We start from the raw sequence: 23,394 nt of genomic DNA on the forward strand, positions 1-23,394 counted from the left end.
GGGGTATACAGTATATACTGCACACACTGAGCATCTGGGGTATATATACTACACACACTGCACATCTGGGTATATATACTGTATATACTGTAGTACACACCTGGGTTATATATACTGTATACACTGAGCATCTGGGTTTATATACTGCACACCTGGGTATATACTGTATACTGTACACACCGCAAACCCGAGGTACTGTATATAGACTGCTTGCACTGTATACCTGTGGTGTCTATTCAGTACTCTAAATACATTATACATCTGGGCAATATATACGGTACGTACTGTAGTTTGTGTATGAATATAAATGTGGTGAATGATGGCACACCAGGTACAATGATGCTGTGTTTGTGTCGACTCGATTTAATGGTAGGTGTTGCGTCCCGAATACGGTGTCTTTGCCGAGGATGCTCAGCTTGATGAAGGCGTAATTATTTCTGACAGCTGGGTGTAGGACCCAGCGTTCAAGCCGCGAGTGTGGAGCAGTAGCAGAGCAGAAGACAGAACAGACAGAGATGGACAGAGAGAGGGGCAAAGAGAGAGGGAGCAGGGAGGAGAGGTGGAGAAGGAGGGAGTGGAGAGAGAAGGACAGGGAGAGAGGGAGGGGTGACAGTGCTGCTTATTCTCTCCGGCTGTTTGAAAGTCATTTAGCGGCTCAGCCTCAGCAGAGACACCAGTAACAACAGCAGCCGGAGAATCACACTGCGGTAACGGGACCACAGAGCAGTCATTCTGGTCCGCGGAAAGGAGATACAACTAACAGGAAAACAGCCGACAGCTGCAAGAAGGAGGAAGAGAAAGAGAGGAAAGGAATCAAACACACAGATATATACAGGCTACAATGCACACTCAACACCGAACACACACAACGTGTAAGGACACGGGAATCCAGTCACACTGAGAGCGCGCAGAAACCGACACGAGCAGCCGGGACACAGCGGCGGACACGTACAGCGCGCACACTCGCCCTCGCTCACTCATCTGGACGGGACCCGTCTGCTTCTGCGCGTCCGGAGAGACACGGCTCCAGCTGTCGGTCCGAGCCCGCGAGGAGCCGCGCTCCCAGGTGAGTCTCTGGCGCGAGCCCGGCCGCTGGAGTCCGGCGCGCTCTCCCTCTGTGTTTAACCTCTTTCCCTTTTCTCTCCCTCCCTCCTTCCCCTCTTACTGTTTCTCCTTCTTAAAAAGACCCCTTATCGCATTTGTATCACACACCTCTGTTTGCCGAGAATCCCCCTGACCCGACCGAGCAGGAAAACGGGGGCGCGCGCGACGCTGCCCCATTCCGAAACTGCTCAAGAGCACATTTCCACGCGAGTCGAGTGAAACACGTCAGTGAGAAGAAGTGTCCGTGGAGCTCTGGCACCTGACACCTGCGTGTGGTGTTCGGAACATCTGGGGATTTTCAGTCATTCCAGTTTTATTTGTAGGGTTTATTGGCAAGTCCGGCGAGACTTCCACTGTGATCAGCTGCAGACATCTCATGGGAAGTCGTTTGGATTCCCGTTTTCGTGTGTGTGGCTGTGTGTGCGTGTCTTTCTGTGTGCCCGCTCCGGCAGTTGTTGCTTTCTTTCTGCTGAAACAGCAGTTTTTACAGCTCTTTTTCGGTATTGGAGAGAAGGGGGTTTTGCAGCAGGAGGGGTACCGATCAGTGTTGTTGTTGAATTCAGAGAGGAACGGCCGTAACTGTTTGCGCGGATAATTATTCTCTCTGTCTCTTGTTGGCAAAACCGACAGGTTGGCTGTTTGCAGTGACGTTGTTTTGATCGCATACAACTCATTTCACTCCCGGCAGCAGCAGACAGAGACAGGGAGAGAGCAGGCTCACTGCCATTGTTTTAAAGTGTTCATTGTGTGTACTGGGGGGAAAGGGAATTCCAGATGCCTCCAGGAAAAGAACAAATTGGTTTTTGTTCTCATTCCAACACATGGAAAAAAGACACACTGCACTGGTGTAAACACTCCAACACTGTAAAACACACATCGTTGGAATACACGAACACTGTAACACACAGCACTGTGGCCCACTAACACAGCACTGTAACACACTAACACAACACTGTAAAACATAGGACTCTATACAGTATCGCACCACGATAACACACATAGCGTTGTAACACACACACCATTGAAATACACGATCACACATCGTACAGTAACACACACACAGTAGAAAAATACAAACTAGAAAATAGTGTGTTTTCAAAAACTTAAACTTTTTTGGCATGTACAGACTGTTCTTTAACAAGAATGCAAGTTCCGCAGTTTTTCAACGCAATCAGCAAAACATTCGTTCTGGACTTGTTCTGATGTTTCCTTTAATGAGAGCTAGCTGTTCTGAACCTCTCGACCATCACTCCCTGTCTCTCCTCCTAAGACAGTATATAACACATCAGTGGACACAGCCTGTTGTCCTTATTCAGAGAGACAGACTGGACACACCAGTGGACACAGCCTGTTGTCCTTATTCAGAGAGACAGACTGGACACACCAGTGGACACAGCCTGTTGTCCTTATTCAGGGAGACAGACTGGACACACCAGTGGACACGGCCTATTGTCCTTATTCAGGGAGACAGACTGGAACACCAATGGACACGGCCTGTTGTCCTTATTCAGAGAGACAGACTGGACACACCAGTGGACACACCAGTGGACACGGTCTGTTGTCCTTATTCAGGGAGACAGACTGGACACACCAGTGGACACGGCCTGTTGTCCTTATTCAGGGAGACAGACTGGACACACCACTGGACACGGTCTGTTGTCCTTATTCAGGGAGACAGATTGGCAATTTGTTTGGCAATCGATGCCAAAAACAAATAACAGAAACAGCACAAATTTCTGCGCGGTCATGTTTTTTGTTGCTGGAGAGTGCTGATTTTCCTGTAGCTGTGAGTTTCCAGGCCGGCTAGCGTCAGGGGTTTCGGGATGCGGTGTGATTTTATTTATGGCTGGCGATGCCGATGAAAGGGGTACCAAGCCCCCCCTCGGCGGCGGCCGACAGCCGACAGAGCCGCTCGGCCTCTCCCAGCCCCGGGCCGAGAAGATTACGTGGGGATTCAGGTCTCCGGAAAGCTGCACCGCAAGGCTTTGATCAGGGCAGCTCAGGGGACATCCGAGATCAGCAGCCACGCGACGACCTTTGGCCAGACCTGGACAGTAATTCTGGGGGGCGTGTGGGACACAAAACAGAAGACGCTCCTTCCCACAGAGGATTGTGGGATTCTGTTCCCACACGTCAGCTTAGCCACATGGCTGAAGCTCAGCAGGATCCAGGGATGGGCAGACCAACCGCCAGGTTTAGAGTGTCCAGGTGGGAGAACGAAATGAAGTCTCGAGCGGCGAAAGGTGTATTTTTAGTTTGGAGCGCTCCAACACCGGTGACATAAATGAGTGATTTTAATAGACGGGACAGAACAATAACGCCCACAGTGATAGCAAGTGGTATCTGCAATGGCTCGGTGTTCCAATCAAAGCTTCTGCAATTTTAATTGTCCCCCCCCCCCCTCCAGCCTCCCACTATTCTGACTCACACAGTTTCCCTGGTAGAACAGCTTCGCTGCGTCAATGACGTAACCTGCTGCACTGAATTACAATGGGACCGGGGCTGCGTGACGCTGAGGTGCACCTACAGTACCACAGCACTCCTACACACAGCTGCGGCAAAGCCCGGCCACGTGACGGGGCCTTAGAGCAGTTTTTCGGGGCGCCCCCGGGTGTAAGTGCATTGAGGTGCACCTAGGGTAGAGGGTGGTCCCCAGCAGAGGCGCAGGCCAGGCACAGAGAGAAAGATGGTGAGTGGAAAATACAGAACTTCCCTGATGACCACTGCTCTGACCTACCTGATCTACAGTCCCTCGCTCATCGGCTTTCCTCCCCTGGGTCAGCTGTTGTTAACGGGTTAATCCTCCACCCCTGGTCCAGGGGCACTCGGAGGAGTCCAGAAGGGCCTTCCAGGCCTGTTGTCCCAAACAGCGGGAGTGAACAGCAGCTCCCGAGCTCCACTGGCCCGGCTGGTCAGCAGGAGGCAGACGGGAGCACAGGATCCACAGGCGGGATTTCAGGATCGATCTCCTGCTCTGGGCCCGCCTTCTTCATCGACCTCGACCCGATCGCTTGATCCGCAGGCCGCGTGGTTCTTCCCTGGCCTTCAGTCATCCGAGGAATTGACAGGAATCAGGAGAAAACTTAGTCATTCCTGTTCTGACTCATCACCTGCAAAAGGTGCTGCAACTGCATCACTACGGCCCCAGGAAAAACAGGACTCTGTGTTCGTCACTTCCAGAGGATCAAGGGGAAAAATCACGCGAACCTCTTTGAATTCCAGCCATACATCCATGAACATAACTCTCCCTGGAATGGTGGCAAAAATAAGCACTTATCCAATTTTTGTTGCGTTGGAAACACACAGTGACTGAGTGTCGGGTTCTCTGGGATCTGTCTGCCTGGTTTCAACACTGTCTCTCTGACCGGCTGCACTTCTCGGTGAAACTCATCTGAACTCGGAAAAGCACAAGCTGAGCCCCAGAGTCCAGCAGACAAGCTGAGCAGCCTCTGTGCTCCCTTTGCAAAATCCTTATAACGCAGCCGAATGGTTCCTAACTTGATCAGAAATAAGAAAATGTAAGGGAAAATCATATATATATATTGAATGCATTCTTAATCCTAACATCTAAAGACTAGTGGGGACGTTCTAGGTTGACCCTGTCTGCACCGCTGTCTGTTATGCAGTGTAGCTGTGATTTCCTGCTCTCAGTCAGTATCTTCCTCACTCGTTCACTGTCTCTCTCACTCACATCGCGATTGTTTAACGTTGGCCTTTGACAAAAACAGATCTGAACAAGGTGTGAGTCCAGAGTTTCCTCATTTTCTTGTCTGTTCTAAAATTTGTATGAATTTGTGTAGATGCCCATATATTCATTTAAGCAACCAAAATTGGTATTTTATATGACCAATCCATTTCCAGTCTGGACTGTATCATATCATACTGTAACCCTACAGTCCAGAGAACACTGGTCCAGTCTGTGTCCTATTGTAACCCTACAGTCCAGAGATCACTGGTCCAGTCTGTGTCCTATTGTAACCCTACAGTCCAGAGATCACTGGTCCAGTCTGTGTCCTATTGTAACCCTACAGTCCAGAGATCACTGGTCCAGTCTGTGTCATATTGTAACCCTACAGTCAAGAGATCACTGGTCCAGTCTGTGTCATGTTGTAACCCTACAATCCAGAGATCACTGGTCCAGTCTGTGTCCTATTGTAACCCTACAGTCCAGAGATCACTGGTCCAGTCTGTGTCATATTGTAACCCTACAGTCCAGAGATCAATGGTCCAGTCTGTGTCATGTTGTAAGCCTACAGACAAGAGATCGCTGGTCAGTGGTGCTGTAGGGGGAATCTTCCCTCACCCTCTTCTTTAAAAAAAGTAATGATTTCTTTTGTCTTTCTTTCGTGGCACAGCTGGTGTGCAGAAGAATTAAACCCGCGAGGGTAAAGCAAATGACCGTGTCTGAGATGTGTGCAAATCGTTGTGTGTCTTTGTCATTGGCAAGCACAGGAGGGAGAGACAGTATTACAGATTTATGAGCTTGTTTCTAAATACATCCTCTTTTATTGAGGCAAGCTCAAACATGCGCACAGTGAAGGGGTTGCAGTGTCTCAGAAAGAGACAGTAGAATACAAAAGTCTTTTCAGCACAGAAGAACTATTTTCCTATAATAGATTAATTACATACAATCACAGTACAGGTGAACAGTCCTGTTACATTAGGAGCTACAGTCCCAGTACAGTAGAACAGTCCTGTTACAATAGGAGCTACAGTCCCAGTACAGTAGAAGAGTCCTGTTACAATAGGAGCTACAGTCCAAGTACAGTAGAACAGTCCTGTTACAGTAGGAGCTACAGTCCCAGTACAGTAAAACAGTCCTGTTACAATAGGGGCTACAGTCCCAGTACAGTAGAACAGTCCTGTTACAGTAGGAGCTACAGTCCCAGTGCAGGTGAACAGTCCTGTTACAATAGGGGCTACAGTCCCAGTGCAGTAGAACAGTCCTGTTACAGTAGGAACTACAGTCCCAGTGCAGTAGAACAGTCCTGTTACAGTAGGAGCTACAGTCCCAGTACAGTAGAACAGTCCTGTTACAATAGGGGCTACAGTCCCAGTACAGTAGAACAGTCCTGTTACAATAGGAGCTACAGTCCCAGTACAGTAGAACAGTCCTGTTACAATAGGGGCTACAGTCCCAGTACAGTAGAACAGTCCTGTTACAATAGGGGCTACAGTCCCAGTATAGTAGAACAGTCCAGAACTGTTCTACTGTTCTACTGTGCAAGACCCGCCAGCCCCTGCCCATATCCTTTCCCAGATGGTAGGAGGGCAAAGAGTTTATGGGAGGGGTGGGAGGGGTCAGCGAGATCAGTCTCTGAGTGACAGGAATGGAGAGCCTGGGTCCGGAGACAGTCCCCACTCCCCACCACGGCGGGAGAGGCCATGAAGACAGTGCCAGTGGACGCACACCGCATCAGCCCGGCAAAGCTCCGACTGATTGCACCAGAGATACACAGCTGTGTGTGCGCGAGAGAGGCCGAGCCTCACGGAGACAGGCAAGGAGAGTGATCATTGACACACCCCGAGCTCAAGGACAGAGGAGAGGGGTGGAGAGAGGGGCAAGGGAAGAAAGCAAGGGAGAGAAAGGGGAAGGGATGAGAGACAGAGGAGCAGCAGGGAAATGGAGAGAGGGAGACAGGCTGGGATGGAGGTCGTGAGAAAGTGCTACAGACGGAAAAGCAGAGAGAGGGAGAGATGGAGTGAGATTCAGAGAAGAGTGTGAAGGAGACGGAGAATCAGGACAGCAGAGGGACAGACAGATGGACAGAAGGTAGAGAGAGTGTAGGAGACTGAGGATTAGGACGGCAGATGGACAGAAGGTAGAGAGAGAGTGTAGAAGACTGACGATTAGGAAAGTAGTGGGACAGAAAGATGGACAGAAGGTAGAGAGAGTGTAGGAGACTGAGGATTAGGACAGCAGATGGACAGAAGGTAGAGACAGAGTGTAGAAGACTGACGATTAGGACAGTAGTGGGACAGAAAGATGACAGAAGGTAGAGAGAGAGTGTAGGAGACGGGGGATCAGGACAGCAGAGGGACAGACAGATGGACAGAAGGTAGAGAGAGAGTGTAGGAGACAGAAGATTAGGACAGCAGAGGGACAGAAGGTAGAGAGAGTGTAGGAGACGGGGGATCAGGACAGCAGAGGGACAGACAGATGGACAGAAGGTAGAGAGAGAGAGTGTAGGAGACGGGGGATCAGGACAGCAGAGGGACAGACAGATGGACAGAAGGTAGAGAGAGAGAGTGTAGGAGACGGGGGATCAGGACAGCAGAGGGACAGACAGATGGACAGAAGGTGGAGAGAGATGGAGCTCTAGGACGTCTGAGGAAAGGCAGACAGAGGGGTCGTCCAGGAGACTGGCAGGCCGGAGGGATGGGTGTGAGGGGAGAGGGAGGCAGGGATGGAGAGGGGGAGGAGAGGCTCCCTGTGAAGGTGTCTGCTGTGATTTGCTGAGCTGTCCTTGCAGCTCTGCTCCGCTCCACTGCTGATGTGGGGGGGCACTGCCTTTTAATACAGCTGACAGAGGGCTTTAATGGAGCACAGGCTGTTGGGGGGGCTGTAATAAAGCTGAGTGCAGCTCTCACACAAGGTGAGATGAAGTGTGTGTGTGGGTGTGTTTTTTCTCGCATGCCTGGGTGTAAATGCATCTGTAAAAATATACAGCATATATAAGTGTATATGAGTGTGTTGGTGCGTCTTCCTCTGTGTTTTGTCTGCGGCAGGGTGATGTTACTAGCTTCTTCTGGCGGTTAACAGCCTGTAGCGGGGAGCGTGTGTGCTCTGCGCTCTGTCCCTGTTGATCTCCTCTGCCTGGTTAAGCAGTCCTCAGCACTGTCACTGTCACTGTCGCTCAGCCTGAGTGCGCTGACACAGCAGGTCGCCAGTCTTTCACCTGACGCATTCATACGGCCAGAACTCTGAGTACACGCACCTCACACAGTAGTGTGTGGAGCCTGTACATTCTCACACTTCCTGAGAGCTGATAACGGAGAGGACCGAGGCAGCTGGCACTGAAAAGCAAGCGGGGTACAGAGCAGTGACAATACACTATAGCAATACAGTATAGTGCTACGCAGCAGTACACTAGAGTTACACAGTAGTATAGAGCAGTACTATACAGCAGACTGCAGTACAGTAGAGTTACACAGTAGTATAGAGCAGTACTATACAGCAGACTGCAGTACAGTAGAGTTACAAAGTAGTATAGAGCAGTACTATACAGCAGACTGCAGTACAGTAGAGTTACACAGTAGTGTAGAGCAGGACTATACAGCAGACTGCAGTACAGTAGAGTTACACAGTAGCACAGAGCAGTACTATACAGCAGACTGCAGTACAGTAGAGTTACACAGTAGTATAGAGCAGCACTATACAGCAGACTGCAGTACAGTAGAGTTACACAGTAGCACAGAGCAGTACTATACAGCAGACTGCAGTACAGTAGAGTTACACAATTGTACAGTGTTTTACTGGAGAGTGCAGGACAGCAGTGGCACAATTGTACAGCACAGTGTTACACAGCAGAAGGCAGTGCATTTCAGTACCTTCCAGCTCACGTCTATAAAAAGTCTGTTCAATCTAAACTGCCAGATCTCCGCCAGCCAACTCCAGCGATGGTGTGGGTGACAGCAGGAAGAATGTGTGTTTGTGTTTCCGAGTGTGTGTGCCTGCCTCTGTGCTGATCACCATTTGCTGAGCTGTGACTTAGCAGAGCTGCAATCTGCGATCAATCAAGCGCCCCGATTCTGTCAGGCCCTGTCGGCGCGGCTTAATTCATATCTTTAGCCGGGATAATAAAATTAAAATTGAAATCGGGGGGAAAAAAAACTCGGCACGGTCCTGCTGGAGTGAAACATTAATTCCAGCTGTAAATGAAGAGAGAGCTGCTCGGTCTGAGCACACCGGTTGGAATATTCCGATAACCCCAGCAGCTGGGCGGAGATATGGTATTGCACACGGCAAACCTTCTGCTAAAAATTAAACGACTCCAGCACCAAAATACAATTACTATATATATTTAGACCCATGTATATTATATATTCACACATGCATGATACAGTCACAGGCATACTGTAAGTATTAACTCCCTATATCTTAATTGTTAATGAATAATGATGACTCCCATTGAGATGCTAGCTGGGGTAGCTGGGGAATAAGTCTTTAATAAACTCTATCTGTTTCTCACTTGCTTGCAGGTTCCAGGCAAGAGAGGGTTCCAGGCTGTGTTTTTGCCCCTGGGGGATTGATCAGAGGATCTCTTCCAGCTGTTTCCTTACGGACCTCAGGGAATCGCTCCCAGCTCTGCGGCTGGGCTCTACGGCACCAGCGTCATTCACAAATGTCCTGAGCGCCCAGTCATCCCAGCCTGAGGTAATCAGGATCTTCTTATCCAAGAACACAAGGAGGCCCGGGGGCGTGCGGGCTCAGTTCTGCAGTGAGGGCCAGCAAGAGCAGCTGATCCAGTCTTCCAGACCGTATAGCTGACTGGTCAGTGGGTGCCATTGGTACATCCGCTGCCGTGACTGGGAAAACGAGCAGGCTCTCTCCGGAAAATCCCGGAACTAGAAACGGTATGGAAAACAGGGCTGGGAATGAATTACAGTGTAACAGGGAGGTGAGCGATTGTCTGAGCTCAGGACTGCTGGGTTGTGGGTTCGAGTCCCCTCTGCGGACCTGCTGTTGTGCCTTGAGAGAGGAGCTTTACCCCTGTTGTTCCAGTCCACTCGTCTGTATGAATGGGGACCAGCATTGCTGAGGGTATTTCCAGCTGTCTCTTCCTCTGAAACCAGGATAAGCTCTGGTACAATGAGCCAATGTAGCTCAGATATGAAAGTTACCTACTTCATCAGCAATTTGTGCCTATATTTGTATACATTTGAAAGGCTCGGGGGGTATTTCTTTAGAAACTTTTACCTGGAGCCATTTCTTAGCCTCCTGTTAACAGGTGTTTAACTGGGAGGAATAACTATTTTATCCTGTAAGAAACAGACTGGATTGATCACAAGCACATTTCTGCTCAGCACAGTCCTGTGTAAATAGTGATTTGTAATGTGCTCTATATTTTCGTGCAGCTCATTTCTGGGCTGTGTCTCTCTGCCCAGGGAGTACCAATGCAAATTAGCCCACAGATCCCGTTGTGAAAGTTAAACATCGGCTGCTGTCGCCGTGTCTGCTAAATAAACGAGCCACAGAATGAATGACTCAGCATCGGCAGCCTGGCCGGCAGACTGTTTCCCTACTCTGTGACGAGAGCTGATGAGGGGCTGTAGCTCTACGTCAGTCCAGCAGGCAGGCACTTCAACTCCAGATTTCAGGCTCTTCAGACCCGATCTGATTGGCGCAGGGAACTTCAGACAGCTGGGTTAGAGTCCCAGAAAGAGAAACCACACACTGAGAGACATTACGTCTTGTGAAACATAAAACCAAGGTCTTGACTCTCTGTGGTCATTAAAAATCCCAGGGCGTTTCTCGAAAAGAGTAGGGGTGTTACCCTGGTGTCCTGGCCAAATTTCCCCCCGGACTTTACCAATCATGGCCTCCTAATAATCCCCATCTCTGAACTGGCTTCATCACTGTGTTCTCCCACTGAGAGCTGGTGTGTGGGGAGAGTACTGGTGCACTATGGCTGCCGTCGCATCATACAGGTGGGGCTGCACATTGGTGGTGGTGGAGGGGATCCCCATTACCTGTGGAGCGCTTTGAGTGGAGTGTCCAGAAAAGAGCTATAAGGTGAAAGGAATTATTATTATTATTATTATTATTATTATTATTATTATGAATATAATCCACCTCCACCTCTATAATCCAGCTCCACCTGCAGCTCCAGGCTGACGCCAGCAGTGGCTCAGCTGGTGAGGCGCTTGCTCAGAGCGACGACTGAGCTCTATGGTCACGTGACTTGCAAACTTGTGGGGTTCCCCGGGGTGGGGGAGATTAGCTGATTTAGCACCACCCAGGGCAAGAGACAAGGCTCCCCTCGGGTAACGTCAGGGGCCGGCTGGGCATGACCGAGGAGCCACATACCCCCCACCCCAAAAACAACAGTGACACTAAAGCGTTACAAAAACAGAGGAGGGAGTTTGTCTTAATTGTGTCCTGTACTGTACTATTTTATTTAGGTCTAGATGAATCTGCAGGTGTGATTCAGCAGCTGGCTCCCTAGGGCTTGAATTCCGGTTTCCTGATGTTGGGCCTCTGTTCTGTGGTGACAGGGATCTGGGAAGAGCAGGAGCAGTTTCGGGGGGAGGGGTGGCGAGGGACGCCCCAACCCAACGGGACGCCACACGGCTCTCACCAGCTCCGAACCCCGAGCCGGGGCAACAGGAGCCCCTCCCGCAGGCCGAACTCCCGACGCCTGGAACGGCCAGGACTGCTTCCCTCTGGGCTTCTCCGCCGCTGGGAGACCCCACTCCCTGCCCTCCGCTGGCAGCAGACTGGGACACATCCCACACCTCCCAGGTCCTGCCCGGCAGCCGGAGAGGTGCTGGGGGGGGGTTATGGAACTGGCACCCCAAAACGCCAGTTTGCCGCAGGGGTTTTCTTCTTGCCAAGAGAGAAACGGGACAGCTGCGCCCCCCTTCTGAGGACACCCAGGTGCGTGGACAGTACACGGGGTGTGGGAGTCCAGCCCAGGGGGGAGTGTGAGCTCTCACAGATGTTTATTCCTGCATCTGTCTGGGGAGCAAGGCTACCAGCATAGAAGGCAGGAGCCACAAGAGTAACAGAGGGAAAACTGCTGCCCTGGCTGAGCCCTGCTGATCAGGCAAAGGCTTACGAGCTCTAACTTGAGAGACAGGCTAGATCTTCTCCTGGCAGTTCATGTGTCTGGTGCCGAAGCCCCCACCCTCACCTGCGTCCCAACAGGAAGGATGGAAGACCTGGATGAGCTGGAGCACCCCCTGCTGGCTGGCAGCCCAAAGCACAGAGGCACCTGCAGCCCCAGTGACTGCAGCCTCCTCAAGGAGATACAGCTGAGGCTGGAGGAGGAGAAGAAGCCACTGTCGCCCCCTCTGGCTTGGAGGAGTTACTGCACCCCTGGGGAGCTGGGCCGGCAGCAGCTGCTCGACCCCTGCTCTCTGCCCCACACACTGAATCCCTTCTACCCTCATGCCCCGCTCTGGGGCAACACTGCGGACACCTTCAGCTTCCACCAGAAGGACTACCTGGAGACCACCTTCGTCGACATCGTCCCTGGGGAGCCCCTGGACAGGAAGCTGCTGGAGGAGCAGAAGGATGTCCACAGCCTCTCCTACGGGATTGAGGACGAGAGCGACCTGCTGCCAGACTATGAGGTAAGGCCACTGGGAGGGGGGGGGGGCAAAGCACAACAGGCCTTATATTCCAATAGAAAGATCCTTCTCCAGCAGCTCAGAAACAGTGTTGCACCATAAAAATCTTATTGTTTCAGGCAACCACAGAGTGCCAGCTAGCGCGCTCTTGTCTGAAAGGCCACCTCTCCTCAGGTGGCTCTCGGGGCCCGAGCCCATGAAAGACCCATCATGGGAAGAGAAATACCATGGGAGGAGATTTTATTCCAGTAAAGGTCTTGACAGCACAATACAGTGCCGGATCAGACCCCCGTGAGAACGTGACTCAGCCCTTCTCCAGCTATCTGAACCACTTGTGACCCTATTTACGCATCAGAGAGGCTCGACCGCCCTCGCCCGGCAGCTCCCCTGAGACCACCTGCTGGATCACGGCTGGCCTGGGAGAGCAGGGGCACGGTCACACCCCGAAACACGGTCACACCCCGGTGGGCACGTGTCCTCGTCTGCGCGATGCCCTTCCCCACGGGAGAGCGCCAGCGCTGTTACCCCTGCACCCCTTATCTCCTCCGCTCACCACACGCGACCCTGGATGACCTCCAGTCACAGGTCAGCTGAGGCTGACCACTGCAGGTCTGCCACGTCCAGCGCCACCCAGCGTTCCCGACGCCTCTGAATGAACCGGTCTGCTAGGGGATTAGCCCACCTCGAAGCAGGCGTGAGATCGTCCTCTACACACCAGCGTTTCTTTCCGGATTTTAATGGCGTCCCTCCTTGATGGTGTTCCCCTCTTTCTGAAGGCTCTACTGTGAAATAGGAATTTTTGGGGGGTCCATCCCTCCACACAGAAGAGAGGGGCCACAGCTCTGGAGTTGGCGATGGTGGGGGCTCAGATTATTCTCTTTGCAGCCTCTGACTCCGCGAAACCCAAATCGCTCTTTCCAGCCCAGCAGCGGCCCGCCCAGAAGCCTGTGGCTCGGCCAAGACGGAGGTCGAGCGAACGGAGGAGAGACGGCAGCAGTGCAGAGTTCGGCTCGCTCCGAGGATAATGACCCCTTCCTTGAATTTAAGTGCTGCGCTGGATGCCGTTCAAGCGCTACCACCTCAGAGTTGCCTCCAGGAATCCCTGACATCTTCATAATCCCCAATAATGATAATGAGAGGAAGAAAAAAGGCACCGGCGCCCTTTGTAGGCACTCTGGGAAATGCGTGACAAGTTAATGATCTTTTCTAATAACGATCAGAGCTGCAGAGAGAACAGCAGCCCTGCGGCTGAGCGCCCCGCACAAGCGCTCTCTCTCCGACAGTTCTCATCCGACGGCTCCAGCTTCGTTCTTCCCGTGTCTCGAGTGCCTATTGTCCTTCTGTCATCGCACTAGCGGAAGAGGAGGAGGACCTGGCGGGGAGGGAGGGAGTACAGAGTGACTGTGTGTGTTGAAGGGGGGGGGTGCAAACATTGTTCCGGGTCCTGAATAATTCATAAAGCACATCTGCCAGCAAGAGCAGAAAGATATAAAAGCAATCAGAGAGATGGAGGGAGAGACTAACAGTGCTGAGGAGGGGGGGGGGGTTGAGAGGGGGACAAGGACACAAGGAATGCATGGAGACACTACCGGCCTGGCCAAAAAATTAGGAACCCCACCAAGTCCAATGGACGGGCCCCAGTGTTAGGGCAGCACGTGGATGGGCCTGAGCATCACCACCAGCGCTCCGGTACCAGTACTGATCCTAAAGCAGTAGTATGTGTAGTAGCCGTGGGGGTATCAGTACTAAGAACGTGGGAATTCTCGCCGGCAGGACTCCTCCAGCGACGACTACAGCGACACGGACAGCGACAGCGACTTCTCTCTCATCATCCCCCAGGACTACCTCGGCCTGGCCGTCTTCTCCATGCTGTGCTGCTTCTGGCCCCTAGGGATCGCCGCCTTCTACCTGTCGCAGAAGGTAAGGCCAGGAGGGCAGGGGGCCCGGCTCCCAGACGCGCCCGCCCGCCGGCTCAGAACAGCGGCTCCGCCCACGCCGACCCGACCCGCCGCAGGGCGTCTCTGCGCGGTGCCGCCAAGGTGGCGTGAACTCCCTGTACCCGCCGTGCCAGCCTGTGCCCGGCGCTGTGCGGTTGAAAACCTTCCTGGGTCCTATGGACTCCCCCGTTTCAGTTTGAGTTGGGTGTTGACGTCCATCTACCTTTTCTTGGTCTTCTGACTGGTACGGGACACCAGGACTGGGAAAAGGGGAGGGATGAGGAAGAGATGGGGGGGGGGCATGGCCGGCGGGAAGGCGACTGTTCAGAAATACGCCGTTCAAAGAATATCCGGCTCCATCCGGCTCCCATCCTCACTGGCAGCCTGTTTAACCCCCTCACCTGTACAGCAGGTCCCTTCAGAGCCCAGCTGCTTGTCTAGCCCTTGTGAAAAAGGAGCGGGTTTATGGTGTCGAAGTATTCATGCGTATGGCGTTGCTGTTTGCTCTGAATGGGTCGGCCTGGTTTCCGCGGACTGGCAGTGTTGTGTGAGGTAGCAGACGGCCGCAGGTAAGGCTGTGAGATCTGTGACTATGCAAAGACTCTTCAAGGTCACAGCCTGACTCCTGGACAGGGCGACCCTCCTGGGCTCAGATCCGTCAGTGAGGAGGAGCTGAGCTCTTGTTGGGAGAGGGATGGACAGAGAGGGGGCGCCAGGGAGGGCATTAGGGGGAAAGGGCTCTGCGCAGCACCTAGAACAACATGCAGGACTGGTTTTGCCCCCAGTTCTGTCAGGTGGGACCTGGCTGGCCCCTCTGGGCAAGAGAGACAACCCGTATTTATTGCCTCTCCCATCCTGAGGGGCCCATCCTGCTCTGCTCCAATGTGAGCCGATTTCTCATTACCTCCCTGCCAGCCCCCGTGCTGATCAGCATGCAGACTTCCGTCGCTCTGCAGCCCACAATGCTGGCATTGTTTTCAATTGTTGGAGTGTTCTGGCGCGCTGTCTGCTGTTTTTTTTGTTTTCTCTAACTGCTTTGGCTGCGAACGCTAGTCGTGCCATTAAGCAGATTTGAATTTGAGTCAGTGGGGGGGGGGGAGGAGGAGGGGGAGAAAGACAGAGGGAGAGGGACTGACTCAACACTGCAGCCCAGTGTGTGATCTCCTATGAGCATCTCAATAATAATAATAATAATAATAGTCTTGCTAATTGTTATCGCTTTGGACAAGACTGGAACTCCTCAGCCGGGACAGTAGCGATCTCTGAACAGGAGAGAGATGGACAGGGAGCAAGGCAGGATCACTGGGAAGGCGTGTCTGCAGAGTGTCTCCCCTGTCGGGCCCTGTGGAGCTCGCGGTGTTGAAAGTGAACCGCTCTGACAGGTCCGTGGCGTCCTCTGGGCGTTGTGGCCTCTCAGAGATGGACAAAGTCGACCCTGCGGGGGCGCTGTGCTCTTCCGCAGGGGGGGGACCAACATCTCAGCGCCCACTTTGTGCTCCCGTGCATTCTGGGAGAGCTGGCTATCTGATGTGACGTGAGGCTCGTTTCCAGGAATCGATAACCTCTCATTTAGGTTTAATGAGAGCAGTAACGAGCAGGCTCCTCTATAGATCTTCAGTAAGAGCCCTCCTGGCAGAAGCATGCCGCACAGAAGGGAGGGAGAGATAGTAGCAGAGAAGGAGGGGGAGACAGATTTTTTTTGTTGTGGGTTTGGGTTTGGTATCTGAAAAGAGACGGGTAAGACAACCACAAGAAAACTGAAAATCATTCTACATTCTTTATTTCTATTCTACGACTACTCCATCTGACACTGTCTCTCTCCCCTTGTCTCTCTCCTGTCCTCGTAATTTTCTTTCTCCCCTTGTCCCTCTCTCCCCTTGTCTCTATCTCCCCTTGTCCCTCTCTCCTATCCCTCCCTCCTTGTCTCTATCTCCCCTTGTCCCTCTCTCCTATCCCTCCCTCTCTCCTTGTCCCTCTCTCCTATCCCTCCCTCTCTCCTTGTCCCTCTCTCCTATCCCTCCATCTCTCCTGTCCTCCTATCCTTGTCTCCCCTTGTCCCTCTCTATCCCTCTGTCTCCCCTTGTCCCTCTTTCCTATCCCTCTGTCTCCCCTTGTCCCTCTCTCCTCTCCTCTTATCCCTCTCTTTCCCCTTGTCTCTATCTCCCCTTGTCCCTGTCTCCTGTCCTCCTATCCCTCTCTCCCCTCTCAGACTAACAAGGCCTCGGCACAAGGAGACTTCCAGGGGGCCAGCGCAGCGTCTCGCCAGGCTCTGTGGTTGGCTGTCCTTTCTATCATCTTTGGGGTCGTGACCTATGTCTGTGCCATCGCTGCACTTGTCTCCTACCTATCTGGGAAACCCCCATAACCCCCTGACCTGCTCCTGTGACTCCTACCGACTGGACTCGACTGAGCTGGTTTACAGCACAGGAGATCACTGGACTGGACTGAGCTGGACTACAGCACACCAGAACTCTGGACTGGACTGAGCTGCATTACACCACAGCAGATCACTGGACTGGACTGAGCTGGTTTACACCACAGCAGATCACTGGACTGGACTAAAATGGATTACACCACAGCAGATCACTGAACTGGATTGAGCTGGATTACAGCACAGGAGATCACTGGACTGGACTGAGCTGGACTACAGCACAGAAGATCACTGGACTGGACTGAGCTGGATTACACCACAGCAGATCACTGGACTGGATTGAGCTGGACTACAGCACATCAGATCACTGGACTGGACTGAGCTGTATTACACACCACAGGAGATCACTGGATTGAGCTGGATTACAGGACAGGGGATCACTCGACTAGGTTGAGCTGGATTACAGCACAGGGGAACTCTGGACTGTGCTGGAAAGAATTGCACTTGCAAGATGTGAGAGCCATTTGGACCAGGCTTGACGTGACTGGACTGTTGGACTGTGGACCAGGGTGACGCCAGGTGGCATGCAAAGGGCTGAACTGTATAGCATGTCTGACTGGAATAGATGGGCTTTTACCAGCATGGATCTGACCAGAATGGACTGGATTTTAATTGGGAGGAACTCAACTTGCCTAGCTAGACTGGATTGGGTACTGGACTGCTCTGGGACAGTAGCCTGGACTATATACTGGAGTGGACTAGAGCAGCCTGGATCACACTACATGGCACCACTCTCTGCTGGACTGAACCCTCCAGAAAAGAAATGCTGGGAATTGGAAAATGCAGTAATAGATTTGACTTTCCTGAACTAGATCCTAGTGGGCCACACCAGATTAGATTGTAATGGACTGGACCATACCGAACAGGTCTGTCCTGGACTGGACCTGTCAAAGAGAATGTGTTCAACAACACTGGACCTAACAGAACTGCTACACATTAACACACCACTGCAATTTCCACGGCAACAGACCGACCATGCACCTCTATTAACAGGAACTGTACAGAGTGCGGAGGCATATGGCTGCAGTAGACATTGGGCAGAGACAAACAGGAGACAGCTATGGCTTTGGATACTCCAGGAACTTGTGTTATAGGACAGAGGACTGTAAGGGGTATGATGGTGGACAGGGTGACCAGCTGGAGGCGGGTGAGTGGTGGACAGGGTGACCAGCTGGAGGCGGGTGAGTGGTGGACAGTGACCACCTGGATGAGGGTGGATGGTGGACAGAGCATCCGGCTGGATGAGGGTCAGTTGTGGGAAAGTGACCAGCTGGATGAAGATCGAGTGGTGGACAGAGTGACCATTTGGAAGCCAAATTCTCTTCTTCAGAAGCAAGTGATTCTGTATGAGACAGAAGAAAGCTCTATACTGTACTTCATATTATTTTAACTTTTTGTGTCTGTCTGTAATGAGTTACCTATAGATGGAAATCTCCTGCATCTAGTTTCCAAAAACAAGAACCTGCACATGGTCAAACCTACACTGGACCAGACTGCTGTGATCCATTTTCTTCTTTCCTTCCTTTTTTAAGAAGATGAACCAGTGCTGGTGTTCTCCTGGCCTAATAGCCATGCTTCACAGCCCTGGACAAAGGCACTAAATCTGTTGTCTCAGGCAGGGTCAAGAATGTCGCACTGTTCCTAAAGCCACACCACCTTTCCACTACAAGAAGGCAAACTGTGCTCTCTATGTGCGTCTCCAGAACAGAGACCAGGGCTCAGAGTGGCCTAGCCAGTGAGAGCTCCTGACTGGAGCTGGAGTTGAGACCCTACAGCCCAGAGACCCACACAGCAGGACAGGAGGCACAGCGAGAAGAGACAATACCTCAGCAATATCACACTCACAGCAGGACAGGAGGCACAGCGAGACAAAAGAGGGCACAATCCCTAAATAAGCAACACAGCAGAACAGGAGGCACAGTGAGAAGAGACAGAGAATCCCTCAGTTAGAAACGCTCACAGTAGGACAGGAGGCACAGTGAGAAGAGACAGAGAATCCCTCAGTTAGAAACGCTCACGGTAGGACAGGAGGCACAGTGAGAAGAGACAGAGAATCCCTCAGTTAGAAATGCTCACAGTAGGACAGGAGGCACAGTGAGAAGAAATGGAGAATCCCTCAGTTAGAAACACTCACAGTAGGACAGGAGGCACAGTGAGAAGAGATAAGAGAGCATCAGTATCACACACCGTAGAATAGGAAAAAAGAGAGGATACGACAGGAGAATGAACAGATTTCTGTGACAGGTGTCTTCTCCATCACTCCCCTACCCTCCCAAAGGTACATGTAAATAATTACAAAATCAATTAAAAAATAAATGCACTTGAAGAAATCAATCACGCTGTCTTCTTTGTCTCCACACATTTTCTCTTCATGAAGAAATGACAATTGCTGTTGTTCTGACACAACCAGACTAGCTGCCACCACCCCAGCAAAGTGGGGTGAATATCCCCTCTCCTGGCGTTCAGGGTTCAATCTCACGACTGCACAGTGCTCGACGTCTGACTGTTATTTTTTTAATGCTATTCTTGTGGATTAAGGCTCTGTAAGGGGGCTCGGTGTCAGCAAGCAGATGTGATATCGCTCCCTAGTGGCCTAGACAGTGCACAGTCCTACTGCAGTGGTCCTCTAGGATCTGTCTAGGAAACGACACTGTGCGCAATCTCAGCCCACGTGCAACTGTACTCACATACTGGCAGGAGCTGTGTAGAGCGATAGATATTACAATGATGTTATTGGGTAAAGTATTCCAGAGATCACCGGTCCCGTCTGCGTCATATTGTACCCCTACAGTCCCTAATCTGGTCCAGTCTGTGTCATATTGTAGTCCTACAGTCCAGAGATCACTGGTCCAGTCTGTGTCATATTGTAACCCTACAGTCCAGAGACCACTGGTCCAGTCTGTGTCATATTGTAGCCCTACAGTCCAGAGACCACTGGTCCAGTCTGCGCTGTCATATTGGAACCCTACAATATATAGGGGGGTATGAAATGATAAATAATTCTCAATCACGATAAGAGAAAAATAAGAGTAGTTTGATCTTTTAGGCTCAGAGTACTTCAAACCAAACCAGGGTTTAGAGACTTTAGAGAGTCAGTGTAACAAAGCACATCAAATACCATCACATGAACCGGTCTTATTTATAATTAATACAAAAAGGCTCAGAAAGGGAGAGAGGAGCAGAGGCGGAGTCACAGCATCTTGGAGTATCTCCTACTGACAGAGTCTCTGTAGAACTGGAAAATCTTCCCTGATGCCCGCTGACTGACTGCGATGCACTGCTGCAGCTGGAGAGGCAGAGGACACTGGGTTATTACAGAAAGGAGCTGCAGTGCACAAACACTGCAGGTAAAGACAGGGGGCAAGACCGAGAGCTCCAGCAGCTTACCTCACTCACTGAGAAGGACCCTTTGGTCGATGACATCATCACTCTGCGCTCTGCACTGTCAATGGCAAATGTCATCACTGCGCGGCTCTCCTGTGATTTAGAGATGGGGAAAGAGAGACTGTCACATAAAAAAAATGGGTGGAAAGGAGGTTCAGACTAGGGGGGCAGTGTTGGTCAGTGTGTGGGGATCCCTAGGGGTCCAGTCAATACACCGTACGGACCAGTGTCTAGGGGCACTTGTTGAGTCAGTGAAGCAGTCAGTGTTGGAGGGGTCAGTGTATGTACAAGGTTGTACACACTGTGCACTGTACAGTACCCTCTCCTGTGCAGCAGTGGGGTCAGTGTGGATGTGGCCCTCAGGGTCAATGGCACAGGTCACCCCACAGAAAAGGCAGCGCATGGGCAGTCCCGCGTCCATCAAGGCCATACAAGCAGCATTCAAACTGCACGCCAACAGCTGGGGTCCTCACTAAGGAACAGGACTCAGAGAGACAGACAGGCCTTACTGCACACAGAGACAGACAGAGACACACAGACTGGCCTTACTGCACAGAGAGACAGACAGAGACACACAGACTGGCCTTACTGCACACAGAGACAGACAGAGACACACAGACTGGTCTTCCTGCACACAGACACATTGTGAAGGATACTGCCCCATCATCATGGACGACCTGCAGGACGAGGGTGAGGGAGGAGCGCGGGTGGAGAGAGGAGAGGAGAGCCGCCTTGCACGTCTCTCGCACGCACTGCTCACGAGAGCGCTCGGCCACTCCTGCACACTCAGACCGGGAGAGAGGGAGAGACAGAGAGAGTCTTGACAACCTCTCGTTCACAAACTTTAAAACACCACCACCAGGCTTTTGCTTGAGCAACAAAGGACGACAATTTTCAAAGTGAGACAACAAAGCACTGAATCGTCAAAGCAGCTGTGAACCACACCCTGCACTGCTAGAGCTCTCATTACCTTCGAGACAGAAGGAGGGAGACGGGACAGAGATAAAAGAGAGAAAAACATGGAGAGAAACAAAAGAATAAAGTGGTGAGGTGGGTTAAAAGAAAAGAAGGGAGAAGGAGATGAGAAGGAGGAGGACACAGACAGCAGAGGGTTAATGCAGCCCATCAGGGTAGCGATCAGTGTTTGGTTATTATACATGAAGCTGCTGCCACACTGTGGCGAACAGTGGTATTGGACATCTAACACTTGCAAGGTGATATTGCAAACATCAAATGTTTCTTCTGGGGGTGTTCTCCACACTGTCAGGGTCAGTTTAGTCATGTGTTTATTACACAATGTTGAGCCTTTCATCCCAAAGTGCAACATATATAACTGCACATCAGTAGGAGAGATACACTACCTCACCAGCTGAATAAAGGGGAACTTTAAGTAGGGCAGACTGTTTCAGACCAGAGTGGAATTTGGTCAAACCTCTTGTGTTAACTAATCTACTGAGATGAACAGTACAAGGTATCTTTAACAATCAAGTATTCAGAACCTCAGTTTAAAATCTCACCAGACGTACAGAACCTCCTGTTGCACAGTGTCCCCTGTCAGCATGCTAGGACTTTTTTAATGAAACATTTAGTTTTGTATTGGAAATTAACTTGAAGAGGGAAGGGTTCCCCCTACTGGTCCGCAAGTGCTACATCCTGCAGAAGCCTTGTTTTCCCATCACTGTCCTGTCCAGTTCCAGATTTGCTTAGTTTCTAAGACCTGACAAGATAAGGTTGCAGACTGCAAGGTGGTACTGCTGGTGCGTATGGCCTGCAGACAAAGAGAGTATGGCTGAAGATAATAAAGAATACAGCGCACTGCTGGTCAGCGCTAAACAACACTCTCCGCCTGTATACCCTGATGCAGTGTGGTGTGTGCAGAGCAGAGACAGGCGGTTAGCTCTCACCTGGCAGGCCCACTTTCGGCTGGATCAGAACCTCCATTGTAGCCCGATCATAAATCTCCTTACTGACCTTCACCTCCGCTGGCCCGTACACCCCAGCCAGGACACTGGTGTCTCCTGCAGACACACAGAGTGAGCGGTCAAGACAGCCGCACGTACAGACACACACAGAGAGTGACCCGTCAAGACAGCGGCATGTGTACAGAGTGAGCGGTCAAGACAGCGGCACGGGCACAGAGTGAGCGGTCAAGACAGCGGCACGGGCACAGAGAGTGCATAACATAGGACCCAAACGCACTATAGAGCTAGAAGAGGACCTTCCGAACTCATTCAGAACCAGATAAAAATGAAGCATGAGGGAAGAAACAACGAAACCTTGTTTGTGCCCAAGTGGACTCGCGTGAAGACAGCGCTTGCAATTAAATCTTTTTTTTAAAAAATGTAAAGCATGAACATACCCTGCACGAACGAGGCCGAACCATCCGGTCTTGACAGCAGGTTCTGTTCGCAGCCGAACTCCCTCAGAGCTGTGGTGGGGTGAGTCGAGCTCTCCTCCACTTCCATCGTGTGTACCAAGCAGTGCGGTGTTTCTGCGGCGCAGACCTAATACGTCACTAAATAGAGCCCTTCCAGAATCTTAAACAAAGGCGCTGGTAAATGACGTTCACCACTGTGCTGAATTTTGTGACCATTTAAACCTATAACGTCAAATTGACAGACACATTTTCTGTGAATACTGCTAGTGTTTTTGTACATTTTTTATGTTTTTGAACAATTCCTATGTAAAAACAACAGATCTGAAATTCAGTTAGATATTAGATATTTTTAATCGCTTTATCATTTAAATCGTTAAACTTTTTTAAACACCATATTTGTTTCATTATTATTTTATAAGAGTCAAGATGCTTCTCAGAGGGATGTTCTACTGCAATTAGAAATAGTCAAAAAATTTTATTGTATTAATGTTTTATTTAAGCATCAGGAATACAAAAATGAGACAAAATATTAATACAGATACAAAAATAGACACACTTCACAGCCAGAGGAATTCACAATTATAAAAGCTGAAAATTAAACTTTTTACATAATTCCATTGAATGTCTTGCCTTTTGATTTTTAACATTTCTAATAGAATTTAAATAAAAAAGGACTTCTACCTTGAAAGTATTAATAGAGGGAGCAGTATTAGACCATTTACTTTTTTTGGATGAAGTATTTTGCCAAAATAATTAACCGATTAATAATAAAAACATATCCTTTATCCAAATCAGGTCTAATAAAATATAAAATAATATCAAAATCTAAATTTAACATTTAAAACAATCCAAAACAATGTTGTATA

At 50.8% G+C, this 23,394-nt stretch overlaps 2 protein-coding genes across 4 annotated transcripts; one reads left to right on the forward strand and one right to left on the reverse strand.

The window, feature by feature from the left end:
- Nucleotides 1-476: 476 nt before the first annotated feature.
- On the forward strand, nucleotides 477-19,101 carry tmem91 (transmembrane protein 91). Of its 3 annotated transcripts, XM_088627844.1 has the most exons (5): nucleotides 500-1,066; nucleotides 9,307-9,481; nucleotides 11,323-12,402; nucleotides 14,173-14,319; nucleotides 16,546-19,101. In XM_088627844.1, exons 3-5 carry the CDS (start codon nucleotides 11,980-11,982, stop codon nucleotides 16,699-16,701), a joined length of 726 nt encoding a protein of 241 aa, XP_088483970.1. In that variant the 5' UTR covers nucleotides 500-1,066; nucleotides 9,307-9,481; nucleotides 11,323-11,979; the 3' UTR covers nucleotides 16,702-19,101. The 3 variants fall into 3 exon arrangements, with proteins under 3 accessions (XP_088483969.1, XP_088483968.1, XP_088483970.1); XM_088627843.1 differs by having other exon boundaries at nucleotides 477-1,066; nucleotides 11,230-12,402; nucleotides 14,173-16,684; XM_088627842.1 differs by having other exon boundaries at nucleotides 477-1,066; nucleotides 14,173-16,684.
- A 786-nt stretch (nucleotides 19,102-19,887) lies between these two features.
- On the reverse strand, nucleotides 19,888-22,654 carry exosc5 (exosome component 5). Its single transcript, XM_088627845.1, has 6 exons — nucleotides 22,511-22,654; nucleotides 22,056-22,169; nucleotides 20,808-20,929; nucleotides 20,471-20,611; nucleotides 20,155-20,244; nucleotides 19,888-20,053 (listed from the first exon to the last, which is right to left on the reverse strand). The coding sequence occupies exons 1-6, from the start codon at nucleotides 22,614-22,616 to the stop codon at nucleotides 19,958-19,960; spliced, it is 669 nt and encodes a 222-aa protein (XP_088483971.1). The 5' UTR covers nucleotides 22,617-22,654; the 3' UTR covers nucleotides 19,888-19,957.
- Between the last annotated feature and the right edge of the window lie 740 nt (nucleotides 22,655-23,394).

The sequence above is a fragment of the Lepisosteus platostomus genome, chromosome 4 (genome assembly GCF_059453375.1).
Source record: "Lepisosteus platostomus isolate fLepPlt1 chromosome 4, fLepPlt1.hap1, whole genome shotgun sequence".
NCBI classification, from domain to species: Eukaryota; Metazoa; Chordata; class Actinopteri; order Semionotiformes; family Lepisosteidae; genus Lepisosteus; species Lepisosteus platostomus.

What these genes read in the sequence shown, in the direction of transcription:
- tmem91 (XM_088627843.1), top strand. Translation starts at nt 11,980, where the DNA reads ATGGAAGACCTGGATGAGCTGGAGCACCCCCTGCTGGCTGGCAGCCCA. An exon ending in ACCTGCTGCCAGACTATGAG is followed by an intron (nt 12,403 to 14,172) that starts GTAAGGCCACTG and finishes TCTCGCCGGCAG; the next exon opens with GACTCCTCCAGCGACGACTA.
- exosc5 (XM_088627845.1), bottom strand. Translation starts at nt 22,616, where the DNA reads ATGGAAGTGGAGGAGAGCTCGACTCACCCCACCACAGCTCTGAGGGAG. An exon ending in TTCGGCCTCGTTCGTGCAGG is followed by an intron (nt 22,170 to 22,510) that starts GTATGTTCATGC and finishes GTGTGTCTGCAG; the next exon opens with GAGACACCAGTGTCCTGGCT. An exon ending in TCGTCCATGATGATGGGGCA is followed by an intron (nt 20,612 to 20,807) that starts GTATCCTTCACA and finishes TGAGGACCCCAG; the next exon opens with CTGTTGGCGTGCAGTTTGAA.